General features: G+C 43.8%; 4 protein-coding genes across 6 annotated transcripts; all 4 read right to left on the bottom strand.

Annotated features, from left to right (window-relative positions):
* Positions 1–689: 689 nt before the first annotated feature.
* Positions 690–7,187, bottom strand: LOC136962026 (probable ATP-dependent RNA helicase ddx6). Its single transcript, XM_067255619.1, has 12 exons — positions 7,048–7,187; positions 4,987–6,048; positions 4,739–4,843; positions 4,380–4,509; positions 3,991–4,137; positions 3,658–3,752; positions 3,362–3,484; positions 3,032–3,160; positions 2,531–2,711; positions 2,204–2,305; positions 1,697–1,923; positions 690–1,364 (listed from the first exon to the last, which is right to left on the bottom strand). The coding sequence occupies exons 2-11, from the start codon at positions 5,227–5,229 to the stop codon at positions 1,709–1,711; spliced, it is 1,470 nt and encodes a 489-aa protein (XP_067111720.1). The 5' UTR covers positions 5,230–6,048; positions 7,048–7,187; the 3' UTR covers positions 690–1,364; positions 1,697–1,708.
* Positions 7,188–7,509: 322 nt separating this feature from the next.
* lipea (lipase, hormone-sensitive a) lies at positions 7,510–14,228 on the bottom strand. 3 transcript variants are annotated; one of them, XM_067255485.1, is made up of 12 exons: positions 14,150–14,177; positions 13,588–13,684; positions 12,814–13,063; positions 12,120–12,404; positions 11,634–11,724; positions 11,176–11,321; positions 10,889–11,074; positions 10,642–10,794; positions 10,250–10,394; positions 9,696–9,923; positions 8,965–9,359; positions 7,510–8,603 (listed from the first exon to the last, which is right to left on the bottom strand). In XM_067255485.1, exons 3-12 carry the CDS (start codon positions 13,051–13,053, stop codon positions 8,289–8,291), a joined length of 2,184 nt encoding a protein of 727 aa, XP_067111586.1. In that variant the 5' UTR covers positions 13,054–13,063; positions 13,588–13,684; positions 14,150–14,177; the 3' UTR covers positions 7,510–8,288. The 3 variants fall into 3 exon arrangements, with proteins under 3 accessions (XP_067111586.1, XP_067111587.1, XP_067111588.1); XM_067255486.1 differs by lacking the exon at positions 13,588–13,684 and having other exon boundaries at positions 14,150–14,228; XM_067255487.1 differs by lacking the exon at positions 14,150–14,177 and having other exon boundaries at positions 12,814–12,952; positions 13,588–13,935.
* Positions 14,229–14,682: 454 nt separating this feature from the next.
* vps72a (vacuolar protein sorting 72 homolog a) lies at positions 14,683–18,172 on the bottom strand. Its single transcript, XM_067255488.1, has 6 exons — positions 18,008–18,172; positions 17,528–17,680; positions 17,008–17,122; positions 16,420–16,596; positions 15,723–15,867; positions 14,683–15,499 (listed from the first exon to the last, which is right to left on the bottom strand). The coding sequence occupies exons 1-6, from the start codon at positions 18,122–18,124 to the stop codon at positions 15,109–15,111; spliced, it is 1,098 nt and encodes a 365-aa protein (XP_067111589.1). The 5' UTR covers positions 18,125–18,172; the 3' UTR covers positions 14,683–15,108.
* A 457-nt stretch (positions 18,173–18,629) lies between these two features.
* On the bottom strand, positions 18,630–21,294 carry lingo4a (leucine rich repeat and Ig domain containing 4a). The gene has a single exon (XM_067256325.1). The coding sequence runs from the start codon at positions 21,292–21,294 to the stop codon at positions 19,471–19,473; it is 1,824 nt and encodes a 607-aa protein (XP_067112426.1). The 3' UTR covers positions 18,630–19,470.
* Positions 21,295–22,837: the final 1,543 nt, after the last annotated feature.

Below are 22,837 nucleotides of genomic sequence, written 5' to 3' on the forward strand. Positions count from 1 at the left end.
CTCAATATATATATATATAAAACAAACAAACGAACAGGGGCCTCATATCAATAAAGTAGAAGTATGATGAAATCACACAAGAAGATTGCCTTGCAATCCTTATCCATTCTATCAAAATGCCTCAATTTTTCTCCTGGAGTTTGGATGAAGAGAATTATCAGAGCTTTGAGGGATTGGCATTTACCACCGGGCTGAAATAATAAATTGGCATTAAATACATTCAAAGACCTCAAGTTAACATGGGTCTGAAGAAACGGATGAAAAATGTTGGCCTTTAACCTAATGGGCTTACACATGGTTTGGGGGGAGGGGGCAAAGAAAGCGTCAACCTTTTTGTTCTGCACCATGTAAACTTCCAGAGCACCTAAAGTTACCTTAACAAAACCCTGTGCATATTACCAAATTGCAGCCCAGAGAATAGTCATATAAAAATCTTCACCACTGTGAAATAATAATGGAATTCCAGTTCAGGGTTAAAAATCAGGCCACATGGCACAAGCTGAGCAGTAATTAGCTAGACGATACTTGACGATACTTGTGACGATACTGGTCATATAATTAATCCTGTGTTGTGTTTAATTTTAGACTTACATCAATAGCTTTATTATGGGCAGTCTGTCTTTTGGTGATTTAATCCTAGTCGCTACAACTTTAAAGAATGTTTCCATAGTGACATGAAAGCAGTCACGTCAAAATAAAGATGCTTTTTATTGCAAGGTTCACATCTAAAAAGTGATAACCTCAAGCCGGGTCACTGCGCGTCTCCAAGGACAGAGGGACCTGCCCTCGCTGCGTACAACAATTAAATTGCATAACGGATACCAAAGAAAATTCCAGGTTCACTATTTAGCTTAATTGTGCTCATATTCTGGTTGTCATGAAAAACAGACGTATGAATGGATGAGAGTGCATGTGGGAGTAATCAAGGCACTTGAGTGACAACTGGAGAGAGAGGACTGTGAGCGAGGAGGATGGCTGGTGGAAGTCACCTCTAATATCCATAGACCTAGTTTATACTTGCTAGCCATAAACTTGGGAGGGCTACATATTCAGAACAGGTTAAAAACAACTTAACAAGCACGTGTTCCCCTGGACCATCTGCTGTACTAAAAAATAAAAAAACAAAACAAAAAGGCTTCTTCTAAAGAGACTGTAAAGTATGGTGCATGGGGTGAGTTAGCTCGGTGCAAAACAGAACGGTTGTAACATTTCAATGAACAATCTGCGGGCAGCTCTCAGTGAAATAAAAGAAATTAAAAAAATCAAAACATAAAATCCTTGACATCCGTGAAATTTGAAGAGGTGCCTTAAGCCAGTGTGCAAGAGCAGGATTTCGTACAAAAGCCTGGTTCTGTCTTACTGTCCTAGATGAAAGACAAGATGTCAGGGATTAGAGAGAGATGGGGGACAACACAGGGCTCAAGGAAAGGGGGGGAAGGAGGGGTTGCTAATTAACCCCTTACTCCCTCCTGCAGTATTTGTGAATCATGAGAAACAGTTTTCAACAGAATAATTAATAGGAGAAGACCTAAACGATCCCTGTGATTTAACTGGTTGGAACTAACATTGTTTAATACACACTGATCCCATTCGAATCGCATCTCTGCAAATGCTAAGCAGCTGCTTTGGGACATATGAAGAGAACTACTTTTGCAAAAATGTGGGAAATGTAGGCTTTTCTTTGGGAGGGACTCACTGGATTAGGGGCTTAGGGTTCCCCTTGCTGCCGACCGGCCTTCTCCTCCACCTCCTCCACCTCACAGTCTGGGTTGGAGGTGTGGAACTCGGCCACGTACAGGCTCTTGTCGATGCTGCCGGGGATGGGCTTGATGTCGGTCACCAGCTGGTCCTCGATGGACTTCAGGTTGAAGCGGTCCTCCGAGGTGATCAAGTTAATGGCCAGGCCCAGGTGACCAAACCGCCCTGAGATGGAGAGATTGAGTGAGAGAGTGGATAGGGGAGAAGACAAGTCTTCATGAGAAATGGTGTGTGCAACCGAACCCAACAATTTTTGGCTGTTGGTGTTTGTTTGGGCAGTGGTAGCTGTAAGTGTGGAGTAAAACTCTTTATTTTTTATGTTACAATGGCCATCTTTGAAATGTAGATTTAGACTGGGAATGGACTAGATGTTTGATAATATGATGTTAAGCAGTTGTAGCTAGAAAGGTCGGCAGCTGAAACGGAGATGCTTCAGTCCACGTACCAGATCTGCCGATGCGATGAAGATACGTCTCAGCGTTCTTGGGGAAGTCAAAGTTGATGACGACGTTGACCGCCTGAATGTCAATACCTCTGGTGAACAAATCTGTTGGATGAAACCCAGAAAATGTGACGCTACTCAGACAGCAATGTAGAGCTACATCATATTGCTGTACACTCCTTTAAACCACATCATTTTCAAACAAGACAGCTTCAACATTTACACTTTTTTCAACATACTACATCTTAGATCTACTTGTGTTTACTCTAAAGTAGCAAGTTTTCTATGCTAATGCTTATTGGCTAAGCCCACATGCGGTGGCATACATACCTGTGCAGACCAGATTTCTGCAGAGCCCGTTTCTGAAGTCATGGAAAACACGGTTCCTGTACTCCTGCATCATCTTGGCGTGGATGTAGAAACAGGAGTAGCCTAGCTGGGTGATCTTCTTGGCTAGGAGCTCAACTCGCTGGGTGGAGTTGCAAAAAATGATGGACTGATTGATCTGCAGCTGTAAGAAAAAGACAAAACAGCAGAACATGTGTTATACACCATTCTCAGGGTCTGATTTGGGTGGATCCAACATAAATTGTAAGCCACCCAACCATCCAAAAATGCTTTCAAACCTGCACTGTAACAACCACCAACAGTTGGTTCTGGTGGTTTGGTGTGATATGCTTGTTTGTTGTGGCAGTGTGAAAATGACCCTTATCTTTCCAGACATTCTAAACCCAACAACAGAATATTTTATGTTTGTTGGACGTTGTTAGGGACAGTGTGAACTGGCCTTAACTACCAAACCAGACACACTGGCAGGGCGACTGGCCTTACCCTGGAGAAGAGCGTGTTGAGGCAGTGAACTTTCTGTCGCTCGGTAACGTAGGCGTAGTACTGGGTGATGCCCTTCAGAGTCAGCTCCTCCATCAGGTTGATCTCATAGGGCTTCTGAAGGTGCTTGGCCTGGTCCAGGAGGAAGACAGTGACAGTTGATACAGAGGAAGATTTGCGTCATTTACAAACACGAAGGGGTTCCTATTGGTTCGCACACAGATTCGTGAAACAATCCCAATCTTAAATTGTGTAGGCAAACACACAACAGTCTGGCCTGTTGTGAGCCCAGAATGCTTCCATGTGGCTTTGGGACACTTCTCCTGTGCTCACCATGAACTTCTGCACGCTCATGGGGAAGGTGGCAGAGTAGAGCAGGATCTGCCTGTTCTTAGCCAGGAAGCTGATGATATCTTCGATAAGCACCACAAAGTCCTGAGACAGCAGCTTATCTGCCTGAAAGGAAGAGTGTGGGGGGGGGGGGGGGCAGGGGGATATATTTTATGTAGACATGCTTGGGCCTTGGATAAGGTGCAGCATCTTATTTCAAGGCCCATTGTGGTCTAATTCAATGTAAATATACTGTGAATATTGTCTGGTTACTGAATTCCTCCCGTTACTTCCATTACCTCATCCATCACCATCATTTGGACTCGGTCCACTTTGGCCACACCCTTCTTTATCAAGTCCAGGATCCTGCCAGGTGTGGCTATGACCACATGAACTGTGGGAGTGGAGGAGAGGGCGCAGTCAGAAGGCTGGCAAACTCAGTGGAAACAAGCTGCTAACTGATCACATCTGCAACAACCCCCGACATCCTCATAAAGAAATCCATATTCCGTAACTAAGCCCTGCAATCCTGTAATTCACTTAGACTATTCCTCTCTGATAAGGCTCGTCCAATCAAATCAGTCTCAACTCTGGTTTGGCACACGGAACGGAATCAATTCTTTTGAAATTACCGGTCTCGTCCAGGCGCATGATGTCATCGCGCAGGTTGGTTCCTCCGGTGGTGGCCATGACCTTGACCCCTCCCAGGTGTTTGCTGATCTGGATGCTGATCTGGCTCACCTGCAGGGCCAGCTCTCTGGTAGGGACCATCACCATGGCTACCGACCCGACAGAGAACAAGATTCGGTAAGGAGGAGGAGGCAACATCCATAAAGCCAGGAGGCATGTGGTGCAACAGACAAGGATGACTTTCTTCAGAGAAAGTATTGATGTTATAAAATACTCATTGTGTAATCTATAATCCAAACTTTCGGTTGTTAGACATGCTTAGTCCTCTGTGCTCGTGAAAAGGGAAATAAAATAAAAAACGAAATGTGATTTTGATTTGACTTCGTTCTACCTTGTATGTGATCCTTCTTCAGGTCTATTCTCTCCAACATGGGGATAAGGTAGGCACCGCTCTTTCCGGTCCCGTTCTTGGCCCTGGCCAGGATGTCACGGCCGGACAGGGCAATGGGGATGCTCTCCTCCTGGGGGGCCACAAACCAATCAGAAGGTTGCCGGTTCAATTCCCATCCGTGCAAAATGACGTTGTGTCCCTGGGCAAGGCACTTCACCCTACTTGCCTCGGGGGGAATGTCCCTGTACTTACTGTAAGTCTCTCTGGATAAGAGCGTCTGCTAAATGACTAAATGTAAATGTCAAGTAGATTCACACACCTGATCACACAAAAAGGACCCAAAATCCTAACTGCCGTACCTGGATAGGGGAAGGCTTCTCCCAGCCCATCTCAAAGATGCCCATCAGTAGCTCTCGTTTCAGACAGTAATCCTCAAACTCATTCCCCTTGGTGGAAGTCACGTCCTGGGAAACAAAACAGTCGATAGGGTGCTTTTAAAACATGCTAAAGGCACTACAAGAGGACAATATATGAAACCGAGATGAAAAGGGCAGAATTTTGAATTTTTAGAAGGCAGAAAAACAAACCAGACTGAACCATGACTTACCGAAGTCCGGACCCTGGTGTCTTTAGGAGGAAGCTGCAGGCTCTTTTTCCAGTCATCCCCAAACCTGATGCCAGTTCCCTCCTGAGGCGCACCTCCTGCTTTCTGGGCGAGCCCTGTCACCTTTCCCATGGCTAGGGGTCCTGATTGAGGTGAGGCCGGCTTGGGCTGTCCTCTTAGCTGCCCGTTCTGCTTGTTCAGTCCCATGACAACAGGGCCAAGACTCTCTGTTCTGGCGGTCGCCATTTCTTCCTTTTGTTTATTTTCTTCTTTAATCTTTTTTTTCTTTTCTCCCCCCTCTTAAGTTCTCTCCTCAAAAAGCTTCTCCAAAAAGTAGAAAAGTCTATTAAAGCATTAACAAATCATATTTTCTATTCTGTTTTGTTCAAAGCTCTGACAACAGAAGTCAATTTATAGTATTTACATATACACAGATACGTTCAGTTCAGGCCCCTATAACAACAGAGTGACTGACGTACGGAAAAATAAGTCTTTATACAAGAGCTCTTCAAAATGAAGAGAAATTTGCATTCATATGCATAAATACCTGCACACAATATAGAAAATTATATGTGAACAAGTATCAAGGGGTTTAGGTCCTGAAATAGAACAGCTAAGGCAATTTTCACTGAGGGGATAGAATCAGATTTTATAATCTTAGTTAACTTCGATTTCTATTTCAACAACAGTATTTCCTTTTGTTTTTGAGTCCTTTAGAAACGCTCAATATCTTTGTCCTTGAAAATATGTTCTTGAATCTTTATACAAATATTTCCCCCCAAAAAATAAGATCCTTGATCAATATTTGCTTTCCACTGTTTTTATAGATCTCCACTTGAGGGAAAAAAAATATGTTTCCTGATGTTCAAAATATACAAAGGGTACTACAGTCCAAAAGCAAACGCTTTTAAGTTCGCCTTTGGCTCCTCCTGTCCGGTGCTCCAGGGGTCTCTGACTTCTCAGACGCCACAGGTTCTCTCTCGGTGTGTGTGTGTTTAAGAGTGTGGTTGAGTGAGAGAGGGCTTGAGCAGGTTGTTTCCTCCGCTGTCAGTCAGCAAACCAAACCTGTGCCAAATGGAAGACACGGAGAACAGAGGGGGTTAGTACAGTAAACAGAGCGTGTAACATGACAATACTGTTACACAAACGTTTGCACTTCAGAATTTTCAGTTTACATGGGCGAAGTATCTACCTTTTTAAATGAATGCAAAAATGAAAAACTAAGATTAAAATTACTTTTCTATTTCTGCAACGGTATATGAAGATGGCAAAAAGTATGGGAGCTCAGTTTGAAACAGAAGTTACACCTTCTGCGGTCCACAAACACTGTTGTGACAGTTTCAGTTTCATTTAAGCATGGTGAAAAATGTCAAAAGCATAATCATTGCGAATACCCGTACGCGCACTGTAAAAACGTGCATTCATCATGATCATGTCAATTTTTGCCAAACATGGAAGCTAGCTGCGTGCAAAATGAAAGGCCATTCGATATAACAACCTTGACCTAATGTTGTAACTGTATTTTAATAATTCCCTAGGACGCTTGTATGATAGTGGGCCCAATTGTACACTAGTAACTACATCGAGCCCGACAGCAAGTCGTAATAGAAAGCACGTTACAATTCACTACATTACGCGACGCTTCTGTGTTCAGATTTGCAACATGGGGAAAACGGAAGGCTCTTTGCAATAGACCAACATAATCTAACTTCTAACATTTAGCAATCTTGCCAACTTCCTCGAAAGAGAGTGAGCTAATCAAGTGAGCTAACAAAACAAGATTGACGTGTATCGACCAATTAAACAATGTAGCGTGTAAAAATGATTAACCTTCTTCAATGTGATATGCTGTCTGCATTCTAAATATAAAATCTGATAGCAAGCGGAACTACCTGCGTTAAATTTGCTATAGGTAGCTCCCACTCTCAAACCAGTTTGTTGTCGTTTAGCTAGCTCTAGCTTAGCTAGCTAAGTAAACTAGCCTAGCTATGTAGCTAGCTAGCAAGCAGGTTAGAGAGCTTATTTTTTCTAATTAAAATGGCTCAAAACACACTGTAAACCCACCTTTCTCCGATGATGGTGTTACAACTAATCTTCTGTGTGTGGCAGATTAGTTACTCGTTTCGCTATAAGACTTAGATTGTTAAATTCACCCGAATTAATTCGTCTCTATTGTGTTTGTTCTTGCTAATTCAACATGGTCTCCTTCGCTTCATCGTCTTCTTCTTTGTTCTTGCCATTTAAACCCCCCGTGAGGTTCTAAGCCAATCCTGCCATCTTGTGGTGAGACTATTACTGGAGGTTGTCACTATATTGTCGCATAAAGCTGTGTTTTTATCTTTCAGATACTGTTTCTTCAGATAGTTATTTTAACATTGCAGAAATAAGGTAAGGAAATATTTGTTAAAGGTAACTTTTGATGTGTTGTGTTTGAAGTTATACGCAAACATATTTATTACCCACTCGAAAGTACAGTGCTTGCAGCTTGTCGAAATGAAGAGGCAGATATCACAAATTTGATCAGAACTTTAAGAACTGATAAATATTTAAACAATTCAACACAGAAAATGACACTGATGTGTAACCAATATATTTTGATTTACATTCAAAAACATCTTAAATATTCAGAACTCACATTTACAGTAGCTGGTAAGCATAACTTTTGTGAACAGTGTTAGGCCATAAACACTCGAAATAACAGCAGCTCATGTCTAACCTAAAGTATGTGTGTGTTGTTAGCTTGATATAAGCTTGATAACTCCTATCTTCGTACAGACAAAATTGTGAGAAGCTTTCTATGCATCCATATGGAAGGGTTTGTGCAATACGGCTCATCTACTGTAGAAACAGGTTGAAGGCACAACAGCTCACACATTAATACAATGGCTGGACATGGTAATGTATTGCTTTTGTGCTTGTGTCTTTGCACTTATACACAAGCCTTTGTGGTTAAACTTTGTGAGATGTAATGGATAGTTAGTGATGTGAATGACTCCTTTGTGTCAAGAGTAGAGCCCTGACACAGCCACATTTACTTCCAGTCTCCTTAAAGTTAACTTTTTCCTCAAGTCTTCTTTTTTCCCCATGTATTAAATATAACCTGAAAACCCTGCTCCTTTCTCTTCAAGTTACTTAATAGTTTCACTGAAATGTTGTTTTCAGAAGCTCAAATGTGAATTTACAAATCCCTGTTGTATCAAATACTGATAAAACAACCTCACTGCTTATACCTCAGAGTAAATCAACTTAAGTAATGGATTCCATGACAGGCTGAATGTGCAAAACGAGGTTACGTATATAATCCTCTATGTTTTATTAGGGTTCCCGCCGTGACAAAAATCTTCATCCTGATTGGTCCCTCCATTCGATGATCCTGGCGCGTGATTGGTCCATCCTAAATTAGGTCGTTTGCGAAAAGATGAGAAGTGTGCCTGGAAGACCTCTCGGATTTTAGCCACGCAGATGTCAGAGGCTTCTTGTGTCTCCTTGGAGAGCTGTGATAGGCTGAGGAAGCCATGTGGGAGGTCTTCCACCACTGTCAGGCTCACAGGTTGGCCAATGGTCTTCAGCTTCTTGGCAAACATCACCGAGTCATCCAGCAAGGCATCCAGAGCTGACGCCTGTGAGGACAGGTAAAAAACATCAGGGTTAATTTCATAAGTTTACTGAAGTACAGTTAGAGACTTTAAATCAAGTATGTTTTTGTACATATGTAGCTCTGGAAAAAATTGAGAGACCACTGCACCTTTTTCTTTCATAGAATTTTTTTTTTGAGAAGGATAATTTAGAGTGGGCTCTACCCAACCATTCCTTCTCAACTTTTTTTAAAATAAAAAACAAAACAAAAAGTGCTCTACACCGCTGCACATGCATTTTTTTCAAGAGCTGTATGTATATCTTTTTTTTTTTTTTTACTACAATTCTAATGTACTTTCTCCACAAATGCCCTTCTAACATTCTACGAATGTGTCCCTCTCTCACCACAATGTGTACAGGTGGAAGGCCTCTCAGTAAGTCGTCAGGGGCCAGCAGCGGCGACACGAAAGGATTCTTAACAACGGGGCAGTTGGACGTGCTGATCATTGCGAGCTGTTCGGACCGCAGGGGCTCGAAGCCTTCTGGGTAGTCTCTGGGACCCGCCGGGGAGTGGGCGGGTGAGGAGGAGTTGCAGGGGGAACGTGGAGAGCTCTGCGGGGTCCTTCTGGGGGAAGACGACGGGGTCCCTGGGTTGCCCAAGGTCCAGTTGGGGTCCAGGAAAGACTGGAGCCAGCTGGAGGCTCCTTGTTTGAGGTCGTTGAACAGCAGCGCTGTGTCTCTGCCCAGAGCACTCAGCGAGTTGACCCCCGAAGAAGCGCGGACAGTCTGACGTTCATTTCCTGCAGACGGGGGAAGTCAAAAAGACAAGAAAATGGGGGTGAAAAAGATGAAAAGGCAAGAATACAAGCATTGTAAAAAAAGGTTCTAATTCTAACAGAGATGTTAGAGTCTTCATTCTACTACTGAGGGAGTCAGGTGGCTGAGCGGTTAGAGAATCTGGCTAGTAACCAGAAGGTCGCTGGTTCGATTCCCGGCCATGCCACATGACGTTGTGTCCTTGGGCAAGGCACTTCACCCTACTTGCCTCGGGGGAATGTCCCTGTACTTACTGTAAGTCGCTCTGGATAAGAGCGTCTGCTAAATGACTAAATGTACTACGTTTCCACTTTCTGTACCTGCGTAGGCATTGAGGCACTTGGAAAGCACCCCTAAAGGCAGCAGAGGATCGATGAGGGTGAGCAGGCGGGATGGGGAGGCGTCGATGGTGAGCAGGGTAGCGGGGTAGGCAGTCATGATGCCATCAGGCACACGCACGCCGCAGGCTAGGGCCCTCATAGACACCGTGATGCACAGGTTCCCCCCGGCACTGTCCCCAGCCAGACACACACGCTCTGCTGTGGAGCCTGAGGGCACAGACACACTCACTGTTTACACTAGAGGAGATTAGTATTCTTTCCAGATACACAGTTCTATCGATTTTTTTAATGCAAATGTCTTTATTTTAGTAAGAATTATTTTTGTAATGCTCCAGTGCATACAGGATTTTTGGCTGCCCCATTGGTGGTTACGGAATCCATGAACCAATCATAGCTATGTTGCTACTGCGTGTTTGGTATCTGTAACTGCGTGTTTGGAAGCAGTTACTCCCCCCCTCCCCCCTCCCCCCTCCTCCCCTCCTCCTAAGCATCTCATCTCCGTGTGGTTCTTTTGCAGCAGAAGTGAGACTGACCCAGGAGGTGACAGTTCTTCAGCGCCCAGCAGTAGGCGTAGAAGCACTCCTCCAGAGCCCTGGGAAAGGGGGCCTCAGGGGCCAGGGAATAGTCCACTGACAGGATGGGACAGCACAGATCCTTAGACCAGCTTCTCAAATAGTTCTTTGATTGACAGAGGAGGGATGGAGAGAGAAAAGGAGAGAAAGAGTGTAAGGGGGAGAGAGAGAAAGGGGGATGAGGAAGATGAGAAAACATTTCAAGATACATTGCTGTACAACTCTGTTCATGCAGACAGGTCAGGGTCTGTGTTGAATGCAAAGCCTCAAGCGGCACTTAATGCACCTAGATCCCCCATCCAACCGATATTACATCAAGTTAGTGGTTAACACCACTCCTCCACTCTGGGTACCTCATGGGATCTGGAGGTCTGGGCCACAAAGCCTCCCCCATGGAAGTGGATGAGCAGCCAGGGTGATCGTGGGCTTTTCTGGGGCCTGTTGATGATGGACAAGGAGAGGGGCGGAGCGTCCGATCGAGAGAAGGCCAGCAGTTCGTCACTGTCCTGAGGAACGACACGCAAAAGTCACAGAGTAAGACGAGTGTCGCGGTTGATCTACGACAGATCTACGAGCGCTGACGTGACAGTGAAGACTGACCTGTCCCTCTCTGAGGTCACAGGAAATGAGGCGCATGTGGACAGGCCCGGGGCCAGTGTGAGCCAGAGGAGGGGACACGGAGGCAGAGAGACTCGGGTCTGAGGCCAGAGGCAGGCTTAGAGGCAGAGGAGGTATGGTCAGGGTGAGGTTTACCTGCACTTGGTTAGAGCCCATTCTCTGAAAACCCTGTGAGGGGAAAAGAGGAATCAATAGAAAGATATGGCGTTCACAATACAAGCAGTGAGTTCTTTATCTTTTGCGTGCGATTGGCATGCTTCTCCTCTCACCGATATCAGCCCAGATTCCGTGAGGTTCCAGAAGGACTTCCAGAACTGCAGATCGAGGTTTTGGGTTATCCGCTCAAATTCCTCCCCCCTCAGCTCTGGATCAATCACATACTTCCCAGATGTGAGGAGAGAGAATGCTGCCATACCTAAAGAATTAGCGACAAAGTACATTTAGTCATTTAGCAGACGCTCTTATCCAGAGCGACTTACAGTAAGTACAGGGACATTCCCCCGAGGCAAGTAGGGTGAAGTGCCTTGCCCAAGGACACAACGTCATTTTTCACAGCCAGGAATCGAACCAGCAACCTTTGGATTACTAGCCCAATTCCCTAACCACTCAGCCACCTGACTCCAAAGTAGAAGGAGGAATGTAAAATACAAAACGAAGAGTGCAAACAAAGACAAAACCATGGGAATATTTTTCCATAACTCAGATTTGCATATTAAGAGCCACAGACCTATTCCAGACTGCTGTTTTCCATAACTCTCTCCATATGAGACCATGCTTATAACTACAGTCTGCAGGAATGGACGAAGCGTGGTTGAGAACTGAAAATAAGAAAGAGAAGAATCACACCACAACAATGTATTTACATTTACATTTAGTCATTTAGCAGACGCTCTTATCCAGAGCGACTTACAGTAAGTACAGGGACATTCTCCCGAGGCAAGTAGGGTGAGGTGCCTTGCCCAAGGACACAACGTCATTTGGCACAGCCGAGAATCGAACTGACAACCATCTGATTAGTAGCCCAATTCCCTAACCGCTCAGCCACCTGACTCCCTACTCCTTTTTATAAAAAAAAAAATGGCAAGGTCTCTTCAGCATTCACCTCAACGGTCCATCTTTGACTGAACCAGACAACCAACCGCTTCAACCGTAAACGCAACACGTCAAGACAGGCGAGACATGCGAGTGACACCGTCCTCTGGTGACGACTGACCTGGAAGCCCAGGCAGCGGCCGTAGAAGCAGGCCTTGTGCATGGAGGTGTACTCCTGCACGAACCTCCTGCTCAGGACGCTGTCCTGCAGGGAGTACAGCTCCCCGTGGCTGTTGTCGTGGAGCAGCCGCTGGGCGAGGTAGAGGAGGGCGCGCAGCTGGCACAGGGCGCTGCAGTAGGCCTCCATCTCTGAGGCGTTGTGCTCCGCCCGGAAGAAGGTGCCGCGGCAGCTGGAGGAGATGTAGCGGCCTTTGTGGATGATGTGGAAGAGGCAGGACTGCAACACCTGAGGGAGACACCGTGGAGGCCCTTCGTGAGATGGCTCGTGTGAATGGCAGGTTCATGCAGGTGATGTTTGATTTTAATTTGATGATTGAATAGGGGGAGAGAGGTTGAAAGAGAGAGAGAGAGAGACAGGGAGACAGAGAGAGAGAGAGACAGGGAGACAGAGAGAGAGAGAGAGAGACAGGGAGACAGAGAGAGAGAGAGAGAGAGACAGGGAGACAGAGAGAGAGAGACAGGGAGACAGAGAGAGAGAGAGACAGGGAGACAGAGAGAGAGAGAGAGAGAGACAGGGAGACAGAGAGAGAGAGAGACAGGGAGACAGAGAGAAAGAGAGAGAGAAAGAGAGACAAAGAGAGAGAGAGAGAGAGAGAGAGAGGACCTCTCTTTGTAACACTTGAGGAGCACTGTACCTTGACCAGTGTGCGGTAACCATTTCCAGGGGTATGTGCGTCAAAATCGTAGTGATGGTAGACAGTGGTGAAGCCAAGAACTACAGGTTCCAGGGTGTGGCCATGCTCCTGAATCTGTCGGAAAGATGTCACCAAACGCCTGGCAACGTCACCATATGGCAGGTCAGGAGGCCCAGACAAAACAGTGATGTTTTCTTTACACACTGCCTCCAAGGCTGTAAACACAACCTGGATGTCCATGTTAGGGAGACTAAACGAAGGAGAAGAGAACGAGAGAAAAGGAGAGTGAGAGTGTGTGTGTGAGTTTTAGGGTCCAGAGTCTTCTGTGTCATTACAACATCAGGTTACTGATTGTGAACGTCAGATCGAAATAACTTAGTTGAATTAGTAAGTAGGCTAAAGATCAAGCTGTAGATCTTGGCCTATTGCCTAATGTCAAATATGCATTTGGATCTGCTTGCAATCGTTATGTAAGATGACAAAAAAAAAAAAAAATGAATAAAGGAAGCCAGCAAGATCTCTGATGAAAAATGCTAAACCGGTTTTACACAACACTGAGGGAAAGGTTACTAAGTAGCGAAAAAAATCATATTTTCATAATCTTAATATTGCAAAAGAGTACAATTGACAACGTAATTTCTTGTTTTGGCAAGGAAAAATACGACTTCGGTACTTTTGTTTAACCAATAGACCTCTAGTCCACTGTTTCAACTTTTTAAAAGTATTTTACCCACAATACCATGAACCAAACGGCCTGGCAACAGCTCTCCTTACCTTACGATGCGTCAACAGTGAGGCATTTTCCAAAATTCAGTTCAGCGTCCACGAGGGGCTTTTAAGTCCATTATATTTTGTTTTCGACTCCGCACATCTATCGTTAAAAACACAATACTGAAGACGCCACACCCATCCCGCTCCACAAAACAGCCCTTTGAACCTCACTAGATGACGTGCGCTACATAGAACGGTAACAAACTAACTACTGTCTGCGCCACAATATCACCTTTCACGAGCACCCAGCTGCAATATCATCTTTCCAACAACGAGGGAATGCGGTGTCATACTGAAAACGCTGTTCTTTATATAATACAGCTTTATTCGACCAGATACTTTGATTATTTCTCAGAAATATAGTTTACGATATTGGCTTCCGCACTAACTACTTGTGTCTGGATGACAAAGTTAGAACACGGCAAGACTGAATTGTGACAACTGTCTGGAACGGACTCTCGTGCTGAATTAAATAACGACTTAAAGGCTATATTCATGATGATTTTGTGCAAATTATTTGTAACTGAATAGATATTGTCATGTATTTCAGTGTAGCTTAACTTACCAACAGGCATTCTCCTGTGATCTTCTATGATGACAGTTTCACCCACACTGAATCCTGGGTAGTCTACTGGTCATGTGAGCAGGGCGCTCGAATTAAAACAACAGCGGGGATATACTTTAGTTGGCGAAACCTGAAATCATATTCACAATGATGAAAGGCAGAGCAATGGATTCATGAGCGACACTTTTTAGATTTTGTTTTTTGGCACAAAAGAAATTAAGTGTTTGTGTCGGATACTGTTTAGCAACACCCTGTGGAGTAAGATATGGGACTTAAGTATTGGCATAAGAGGGGTAGTGTTTGTAAATAATCTCTTCTATGGTGTTTATCTTGCATTTAGTGTCCTTTACACTCACCAATAATGTTGTGCCAAAATTGTGCAAGTTTGGTGTCAATATTGTCACTGTCGCATTTAACTGATTTCAAATTAAAAAATTTAGAATGTTTATCTTAAATGACTTACAGTAATCCATGCCTTTATGGTCTCACTCCTTACCCAGACACAGTCAGTCCCTATTTGTTTTATTGTAACTGACCCTTGTAGGTCTCATGATCAGCATATTCCTCCCATCTTGGAAATACAGTTACGTTGTTTTTATTAAAAAATACAATAATTTTACAAAACACATGTACTATTCTGACAAAAGTAATAAAGGCAAATATGTACAAAAACGTGTATCACAAACCCTAATGCAATCGAAACTGCAATAGAGAGCATCGATATCTTTCGAAGATGATTGACCATTGAGAAACAATTGTAATTGTCATGGAAACCATCTTTGAAAAGGCTTACTAGAACACATTTCCGAGACCTGCTCAACTGTCAGTAGACCCCCCAGAATAGAGTTCATGGCGCTGATGTATTAATTAAGTAGTATTTGAGCATTAATACAAAATACTTCCAACATAACCAACAAATGCCTCTAAGAACCACAGTAGGACAGAACCCTTCATGTAGATCATGCGGTCTGCTTGACGACCATTTTCTGGCGGGCGCCCCTTGAGCCGGACGCGTCGAGTCCCGAAATCCCCCCGGAGGAGTTGGGGAAGCCGTGAGCGGCCACATACTTACGGTAAGCTTCGCGAATAATGCGAAAAGCTCGCGTGTTTGCGTAGGAGATATCGGTGACGGGGTCTCGATACAGCGCAGCCTTGTGAGTCACGGGGCAGACCTCCTGGACGGGCGGCTGGACGGCGACGCGAGCGGCCGGGGGGAAGGCCGCTTCGAACGCTTCTTCATCGCTCAGCGTGATGTAGGTGCGGGAACACAGGCCTCCTGTGTGCTGTTGGGAAGCCGTAGCAGGGTTTGGTGTCAAAGGAGTCACTGCTTGTGGGGTGTCCTGGTCCAACCTTGGAAGGGAAATAATGTGAAATAATGTGAGGTAGTGAATAATACCTCACACTTTATAGACAGATACAGACAGGCCTGACAGAAAAACGTCATGAAAACCAATAAGTTTTTTATGGATGATCTGTTTACGTTCAGAAGAACAGAGCGTTGTGTCATAGTCCAAATGTATGATTCTACGGATGTATGTTCCGCAGACAGAACAACAGGTCACGGCGTTCCTACCCTTCTACATCAACGTTTTCTTCTTTCAACATGGAGTGGGACACCAGAGGCATGAGCACAGAATGGTAGCGGATCGTCGGTCCCTCAAAACGCCTCTTCTTATGGACCTGCTTTTTCTTGTCTGCCTCCAGGCGCTCATAGTTCTCTAAAAACAGATGTTTTATTTCATTTAGTCATTTAGCAGATGCTCTGATCCAGAGCGACTTACAGTAAGTACAGGGACATTCACCCAAGGCAAGTAGGGTGAAGTGCCTTGCCCAAGGACACAGTCAATTTGCACGGCCGGGAATCAAACTGGCAACATTCCGATTAATAGCCCGATTCCCTAAGCCCTCAGACATCTGACTCCCATCAGGGTTGAAAGACTCTTAGGGTAATTACTTCAGAAAGATCGATGATTATCTTGACGGTTCAAGGCAAATGTACATTTTACGATATAATCAATGAAGACATTAAATGTACACTTAAGGTCAGGTGTTGCTTTACTGTGTTTACCCCTGGGTTAAACACAGTTGTCACATTTAACAAAAGTATGTGTGACAACATTTACAACTAATGGGATGGATTTATCTGAACTGAAAATCCTTCCGGCTCTGTACAGCAGGGCTGCCAACCTCTTTAGAGAACTACACTCGATCAGTAACAGGAACCTAATACTTAGCCGTTCAGTATGATTAATTAGGTTTGATGGGCTCACCAAGAGACCGGAGGTTGAGTTCGGCAGTGATCTTGGCCTCGGCTAGCAGCTCATCCTGGGTCAGAGGCTGATCGTGGTGGGCCCCCCTCCGTCGTCGAGGGGCGTCTTGCCTTTCCTGCAGACGCAGGTTGGTCTTCCGTGTGTGTTCGCTGGTAGACTGGCGTACAGACTTCCGAGCTGGAACATTTAGTATTTATTTTTATCAGAAGAGTAGCAGATCTAACATAAAACAATCCCCCAAATTCTCCACTTTGTATGTCAAAGTACACTTATATAGCCTCAACATGATCCACAACTGTACATACCTTTTTTTTGGACATCTGACAATATTTATGAGTGACATTTCTGTATTTTTGTTTCCTCACAACCTCAGTAACCAAATAATGACGTGCTAACAATAACATCACAATGATGATATGCACCAATAATGACTATCAGCTTATAGATTCAACTCAGATTCTTACAACAATAAATTAAACATCTCAAAGTGTATTTCTCCACGACAAACCGAAAAGGTATGCGTCCTTATTCTCAGGGATAATTGTGCTTGTTTAACATTTAAAATTATTCTGACAGAAACGTTCTTACTCTCTCCAAAGTCCTGAAACTCCTGTGGGACTCTTCTCTCTACTTTCGCCCACTCAGTCTTCTTCACCTCCTCCAAGGGCCTCTTCTGTTTGGGCTTGGACAATTTAAGAGGCTCCTACGAAAACAAACAACCTACATTACATTTAGTCATTTTTTTTCCATTTTCATTTTTTTTTTACATTAACCTCCCGAGTTACTTGGACAGTGACTTTTTTTGTAGTTTTGGTTCAATACACCATCATTTTGTTGTCATGGCATTCTGTCACAAGTGCAGACGGTCAGCTTGAGGGTGTTTTCCTTCATACCGAATCATCCACACTGTTCTCTACTAATACAGTCTGCCATTGTAGGGTAGAAAAGTCCTAGGGCAGTTTAAACTGCCAGCACTTTAACTTGGTGATCATTGGGTCATGTCAATTCCAATATGCTAGAAAAATGTATACCTGTGCCATTGGAGAATAAATGTGACGTATGAACAATGGATTAGATAAGGAGTAGGAATTAGGTTTGCATCAGTTACCTTATAGGCTTTAGTGACAACTCGACTCTTTCTACGAGGCGCGTCATCTTCCTGGTCACTATCAGGCTCATCGCCCTCATCGATGTCAAAGTCGCTATCCACCTCATCTTCTGTGTCTGAATGTTCCCCTCGATATTCGTCGTCTCCAGATTCCTAAGGAAAAAGACGATTAAAAAAAGCACGTTCACATGCAAACCGACAGATGTTGTGCAACAATGTACGGGGCTAGTAGCCAATTGTCCAAAACGCATTTGTGGCGCTGACAGAACAATGTCTACTGGAAAATGTACACACAAGTCACACAATCCAAGCTAGATGCACACATACTGTCTAGAGTAGACAATGGACTTGAGTTTTTTGTGCAAAGGGCTCACTCTGCTACTGAATTAAATTAATAATATAATCTTTAGGGAACCATGCATAGAGCTATTATTGTGCGAGCCAGTCCAGGCTATCTATACTAGCCATATGGCTACTCACGTCATTGAATCCACCGTATGTAGTCTTGTAGAAGTCATCTTCTTCTTCAGCATCTAGTAACTTCGACATGCGGTTTCCCGCTGTCTTTCGTGGTTCTCTGCTAAATGCTAAAGTCATGACTGCTTTTTTTTTAATTGTTAGTGAAGAAACGTGTTTGTTTGCTATTGCTTGTATGGCTACTAAAGTTAGCTTGATCCGGGTCTTCTTCTTCTTTGAATTTGACTATGACTGGCGCATCAGAGCCAACTTAAAAGTGCATACAGCGCTACCTACTGTGCAGGAGTGTGTTGCCAGCCCCGCTTGCGAAATAAATAACCTAAGCGCCAACAATCTGCCGTTTGCATTGTCACAGGGAAAGTTTTCAGAATTACAGTCAGGACTGCTTCTTTAATAGATACACATTTTTTATTATATTGTTCTTCAAGTGCAATGATCATTCACAGTTCAGTTCACGCTGATATACAATGACAATTATCTGGTGTTTTGAATTCCATACGTAAATTAACCCAACACAATAATAATCACAAAACCACCACAAAACATAAATATATATTTACAAATGTACAGTATATATATATAAAAAAAGGTTTTCCTTTCAGATTTCTGTTTTCAGATAACATATTCAACCATCTTTAGATTTTGTTTTGTTAAAAGTACTCAAAGGACACTTTTTGAGTGACCAGTCTTTTAACAAAAAAAGGTGAGTAACTGACTGCTTCAAATGTTTTGACAAGGTTCACATTTTCAAAGCAATATTTGGCACAGGTCTGGTGCGAAACAGCTAATGAGATATACCTTTTCCAAGCAATATAGAATTATAGATATTATTCAAATTCTAAAACCAAGGAAAATATAAAACAAACTAAAACAGCCTCAATTGACTGACAATTTATTCATTGACATTCTTAATTATGATTGACACATTTGTGAGACTACTGCCTACATCGGTTGCTTTTTCTCTTTAATTATACAAAGTATAGAGAAAAGCATGGACATGAAGTATATTTGACACATTCAATTAACGTTTGAATGATTTATAGCAAATTATTAAGTTTTTGAACCTGGGCACCCTATGATTTAAACATTATGCCCAAATGTAGGTAATTTACTGTTTTTAGGAGCATGTTCACCATTGTCAGAATACAAGCAGTAATAGAAAGCCTAAAGCAAGATATGTAATGTACATATAAGAAAACACTGTGTTTAATAACTGAAATGTCTTTAATTGTAAAAGTAATGTATAAAATAATTCCAGCATCCCACAAAGCCTTTAGCTGTATTGGTTATGTAGTACGGTTAACACCAAAAATAATTGACTTTTGAGTCAGTTTAGGGTCACTCGTGCCTATTGTAATTGTGTTTTTTCCTACTTATTGTTGTTTTGCCTTACCTGATAACTATGTACAGCACTTTGGTCAGCATTGGCTGTTTTTAAATGTGCTCTATAAATAAACTGACTTGACTTAAATCAGTTTCATTGTGAATCTGCCAGATTCCACGCGGTTTCCACCCCCAGCACCATTACTTGCAATGGTGCTTCGTGGCACAAAGTCGATCGTGGCTGTGTGTTTGATCTGACCTTTCCCCTGGCTCCAGAAAAACATGAAAATAAAACATATAACAACAGAGCCAATGAACGACAGAAATCCCAAGGTCACCGCAATCAACAGTGTTTTGGCATCAAACGGAAAAGGTTGATGTGCGTGAGATGACCCGTTGCCAGCAGGGAAAGACAAGGCTGGGTGAAGCCGTCTGGAGTGGTTCTGGGAAAATCCCCACACTTGAAGACCAACGGCGAAGCTGTCATTCCCTGCAGCATTGGACGCCACACACCGGTATGCGCCGCTGTCTTGCACCTGGGCGTAGCGAACCTCCAGCGAGTTGTTGGGCAGAACGTGTATCCTCCCCGTGGGCGACAGAGGAATGCTCTGTGGACTCAGCCAGATGATTGAAGGCTTGGGGTCGCCATCCGCACTGCAGTAAAACAAGACTGTATGTCCCTCGTCGACCCGTACTTGCTGAGGTTTTCGGTTTAAAATTCTTGCTTGACGGCAGGTGAACAAACCCGGGAGCTCAGCTTCAGAGAAGTCACGGAAAACACGGCCCTGCACCTGGACCGGGGCAGTGCAGACTGGCGGACGCCCACCGAAGTCCAGATACAGCCGCCTGTGCACCACCCACAACAACCGGCAGTCACACGCCAGTGGGTTCCCGTCTATACGCAGGGTTTCCAAGTTACCGACGGAATGGAAAGCCTTCTCCTCGAGTGTAGCTAGAAGGTTTCCAGAAACATTGAGCAAACGAAAACGTGCCAGGCCACGGAAGGCTCCGGGCTCGATACGCAGCAGTCCTCCCCCCACCAGATGGAGCTCCTCCAGTCGTAGCAGCTCTCTGAGGCGGTTGCCCTGAATGTACGTGATTGGATTAAACGAAAGGTCAAGATAGCGAAGGTAGACCAGGTGATGCAGTGGAGTGTAGGGCATAGTGCTGAGGTTGCAGTGGCAGATAGTTAGAGATGTCAGGTTTAAGCCAAAGAGACTGTTTTCCGCCAGGGTTTCCAACCAGGGGCAGTGTGATACAACGAGTTCCCTAAGACGCCCAAGGCATCGGAAAGAATTATTTGGCAGAGTCGTGAGACCAAGCTGACGGAACCGCAAGCGTGTCAGCCCACTTAGTTGCGCCAGAGCCTCTGTTGGCACAGAGGTCAGATTGCAGTGGTCGAGGTGAAGCTCTTGTAGACTGGACAGGCCTGTAAATGCTCTCTGCGAGACATAGACCAAGTCATTTTCTCCTGCCTCAATCCTCTGCAGGGCTGCCAAGTCACGGAACGTGAAATCAAGCAAAACCAGAATCTCATTTTGACTGATGTCCAGGAGCCTCAGTCTGGTCAGACCAGAGAATACCCCGACAGGGATTATCTTGAGACGATTACGAGCGATGCGCAACGTTAGCAGGTTTTGCAAACCCAAGAAGGCTTCTGCCTCAATCATGTTCAGGATGTTGTCACTTAGATCCAAGTCCCAAAGTTGAGTTAGACTGGAAAACTGCTGACGTTCCAAGGTTTTTATTTTGTTATAGGTGAGATTCAGAAGCTGGCAGTCTGTCGAGAGGCCATCTGGTACCGTGGGGAACTGGCACCTAGAGCAGTTCACCTCGAGCACCTCAGAGCTACACCGGCAGCACAGCGGGCAAGACCATGAGGTGTCGGCAGCAAGCACCACACTTGCTGCCAGAATGTAGATGATGACCCTGCACAGCCACCACTGGACCAAGGTCTCCACAAACATCTGGTGAGCTGCCTGCACAGGAGAAGCAACAAATTAGCACGTGGTGAAAACCATGTTCATTTATTTTATTTTTTTCAATTAAATTACCAGCAGCTAGTGATCTAACTACATTTGGGTGCTAATTTGTCCTGTTTCCATGAGGCCCCCTGGTTTTTTTCTTTCTATGGAAACACATTCTGCCGAAAGCTATTTAGATCTTGTCTGTTTAAACATAGGGTTTTTAATCTTTTGATTTGCAGATGGTTGTTGTCCCATATGTGTGGCGTGCGTAAGTGAGATGCCTGTCATTGTTGGCAGCAAGCTTTCACCGTTCATTTCAGTTTTAATGACAAATTGAAATGATTTCCCAGGCATCATTTGATGTGCACCAAAGAATTATTCCTTAGCTAGGATAAACAATAAATTTGATGAACATGTCTTGAACATTACAGCTATTCACCACTGGGCTGGAAGGCTGGATCTTATCATAACCGGATAACTCCCGATGGCAGATTCAGCCCTCTCTGGCAATAAGCATATTTCCTGTAATAAAAGAAGAATAGTATATGTTAAAAAAGGCTCATCGTGAAATTATTTTGATAAACTAGACATCAATTTACATATGCATATGAATAAAAACTAGGACAGGATATTAAGGGAAAGATTTAATCATATTCTGATTCTAATTACTTAGTAAGTACTTAGAACTTGGGTATCAAAGTACTTAGTTTTCTTCATCTTGCGTAACGCTGACCACAAGCCTACTTGTAGTGGATAATCTAATGGATTTATCATTGCTGTACCTGACATTGACCTTAATAATAATAACTTTTGGTTCACTGACAGTTCCTTACATTTTGTGTATTAATAACAGCTGTTTGTTGAATTTATTAATTCATTTATTTGCAGTAGCAAAATAATAGCAGTTCCAAAGAACATAACATTATTTAAATTGACCTAACTTCTAATTTAAGCTCAGTCCACTTTATAACAGCACATTATGATAGATGATGGCATTTCCGACAAAATATCCACCTGCACTGGAAGGACAGACACCCCTGTTTTCAATTCAGTTCACTTTTAATATCCATTTGGATAGATACAACCAATCATAGCAACAAAAGGGATCTTGGTTGTTTAAGAAAATGCCTCAACGGCACTCCTCTGTAGTCAGTGTATCAGTCATGCCCCATGTTAGGTAAACAGATGTGATTGGCCCGTCATTATCCATGCCATGTGGAAATCTGTGTAGCCACTTGTTTTGCCAGAGCAAATAAAACATGATCTCTTAGATGTGGATGTAATGGGTACGGTACTAGGTCACTTATCATTACGCTAGTTATACAGATCATGTACTGGGGTCGTTTGGAGCACCAGTTCATAAAATGCTTTGCGTGTTGTTATGAATGTCACTTTTGAGTGAAGCCCATTAAAGTTTCAGTTCCACTTAGTGTTGTGCCAAGTTTCAAGTGATAAGTGTTGAAGCGGTGCCAAATGCAAGTGCCAATTTGATGGATTGTAGACCGAGGCTGTCAGGGATTATGACTGAGATACACGCGTGACT

This window comes from Osmerus mordax, chromosome 18 (genome assembly GCF_038355195.1).
Source record: "Osmerus mordax isolate fOsmMor3 chromosome 18, fOsmMor3.pri, whole genome shotgun sequence".
NCBI classification, from domain to species: domain Eukaryota; kingdom Metazoa; phylum Chordata; class Actinopteri; order Osmeriformes; family Osmeridae; genus Osmerus; species Osmerus mordax.

Excerpts from the sequence above, each read along its gene's own strand:
- LOC136962026 (XM_067255619.1), bottom strand. The coding sequence starts at position 5,229 with ATGGCGACCGCCAGAACAGAGAGTCTTGGCCCTGTTGTCATGGGACTG. Across the intron at positions 3,753-3,990 it reads CATGCGCCTGGACGAGACCG|TTCATGTGGTCATAGCCACA; the intron begins GTAATTTCAAAA and ends CCACTCCCACAG. Across the intron at positions 2,306-2,530 it reads CAGAAATCTGGTCTGCACAG|ATTTGTTCACCAGAGGTATT; the intron begins GTATGTATGCCA and ends TTCATCCAACAG.
- lingo4a (XM_067256325.1), bottom strand. The coding sequence starts at position 21,294 with ATGTTTGTGGAGACCTTGGTCCAGTGGTGGCTGTGCAGGGTCATCATC.
- lipea (XM_067255486.1), bottom strand. The coding sequence starts at position 13,053 with ATGGACATCCAGGTTGTGTTTACAGCCTTGGAGGCAGTGTGTAAAGAA. Across the intron at positions 11,075-11,175 it reads CGGAATCTGGGCTGATATCG|GGTTTTCAGAGAATGGGCTC; the intron begins GTGAGAGGAGAA and ends TTCCCCTCACAG. Across the intron at positions 9,360-9,695 it reads GTGCCTCAATGCCTACGCAG|GAAATGAACGTCAGACTGTC; the intron begins GTACAGAAAGTG and ends CCCCGTCTGCAG.
- vps72a (XM_067255488.1), bottom strand. The coding sequence starts at position 18,124 with ATGACTTTAGCATTTAGCAGAGAACCACGAAAGACAGCGGGAAACCGC. Across the intron at positions 17,681-18,007 it reads CATACGGTGGATTCAATGAC|GAATCTGGAGACGACGAATA; the intron begins GTGAGTAGCCAT and ends CTTTTTCCTTAG. Across the intron at positions 15,500-15,722 it reads GAAAACGTTGATGTAGAAGG|GTTGGACCAGGACACCCCAC; the intron begins GTAGGAACGCCG and ends TTCCCTTCCAAG.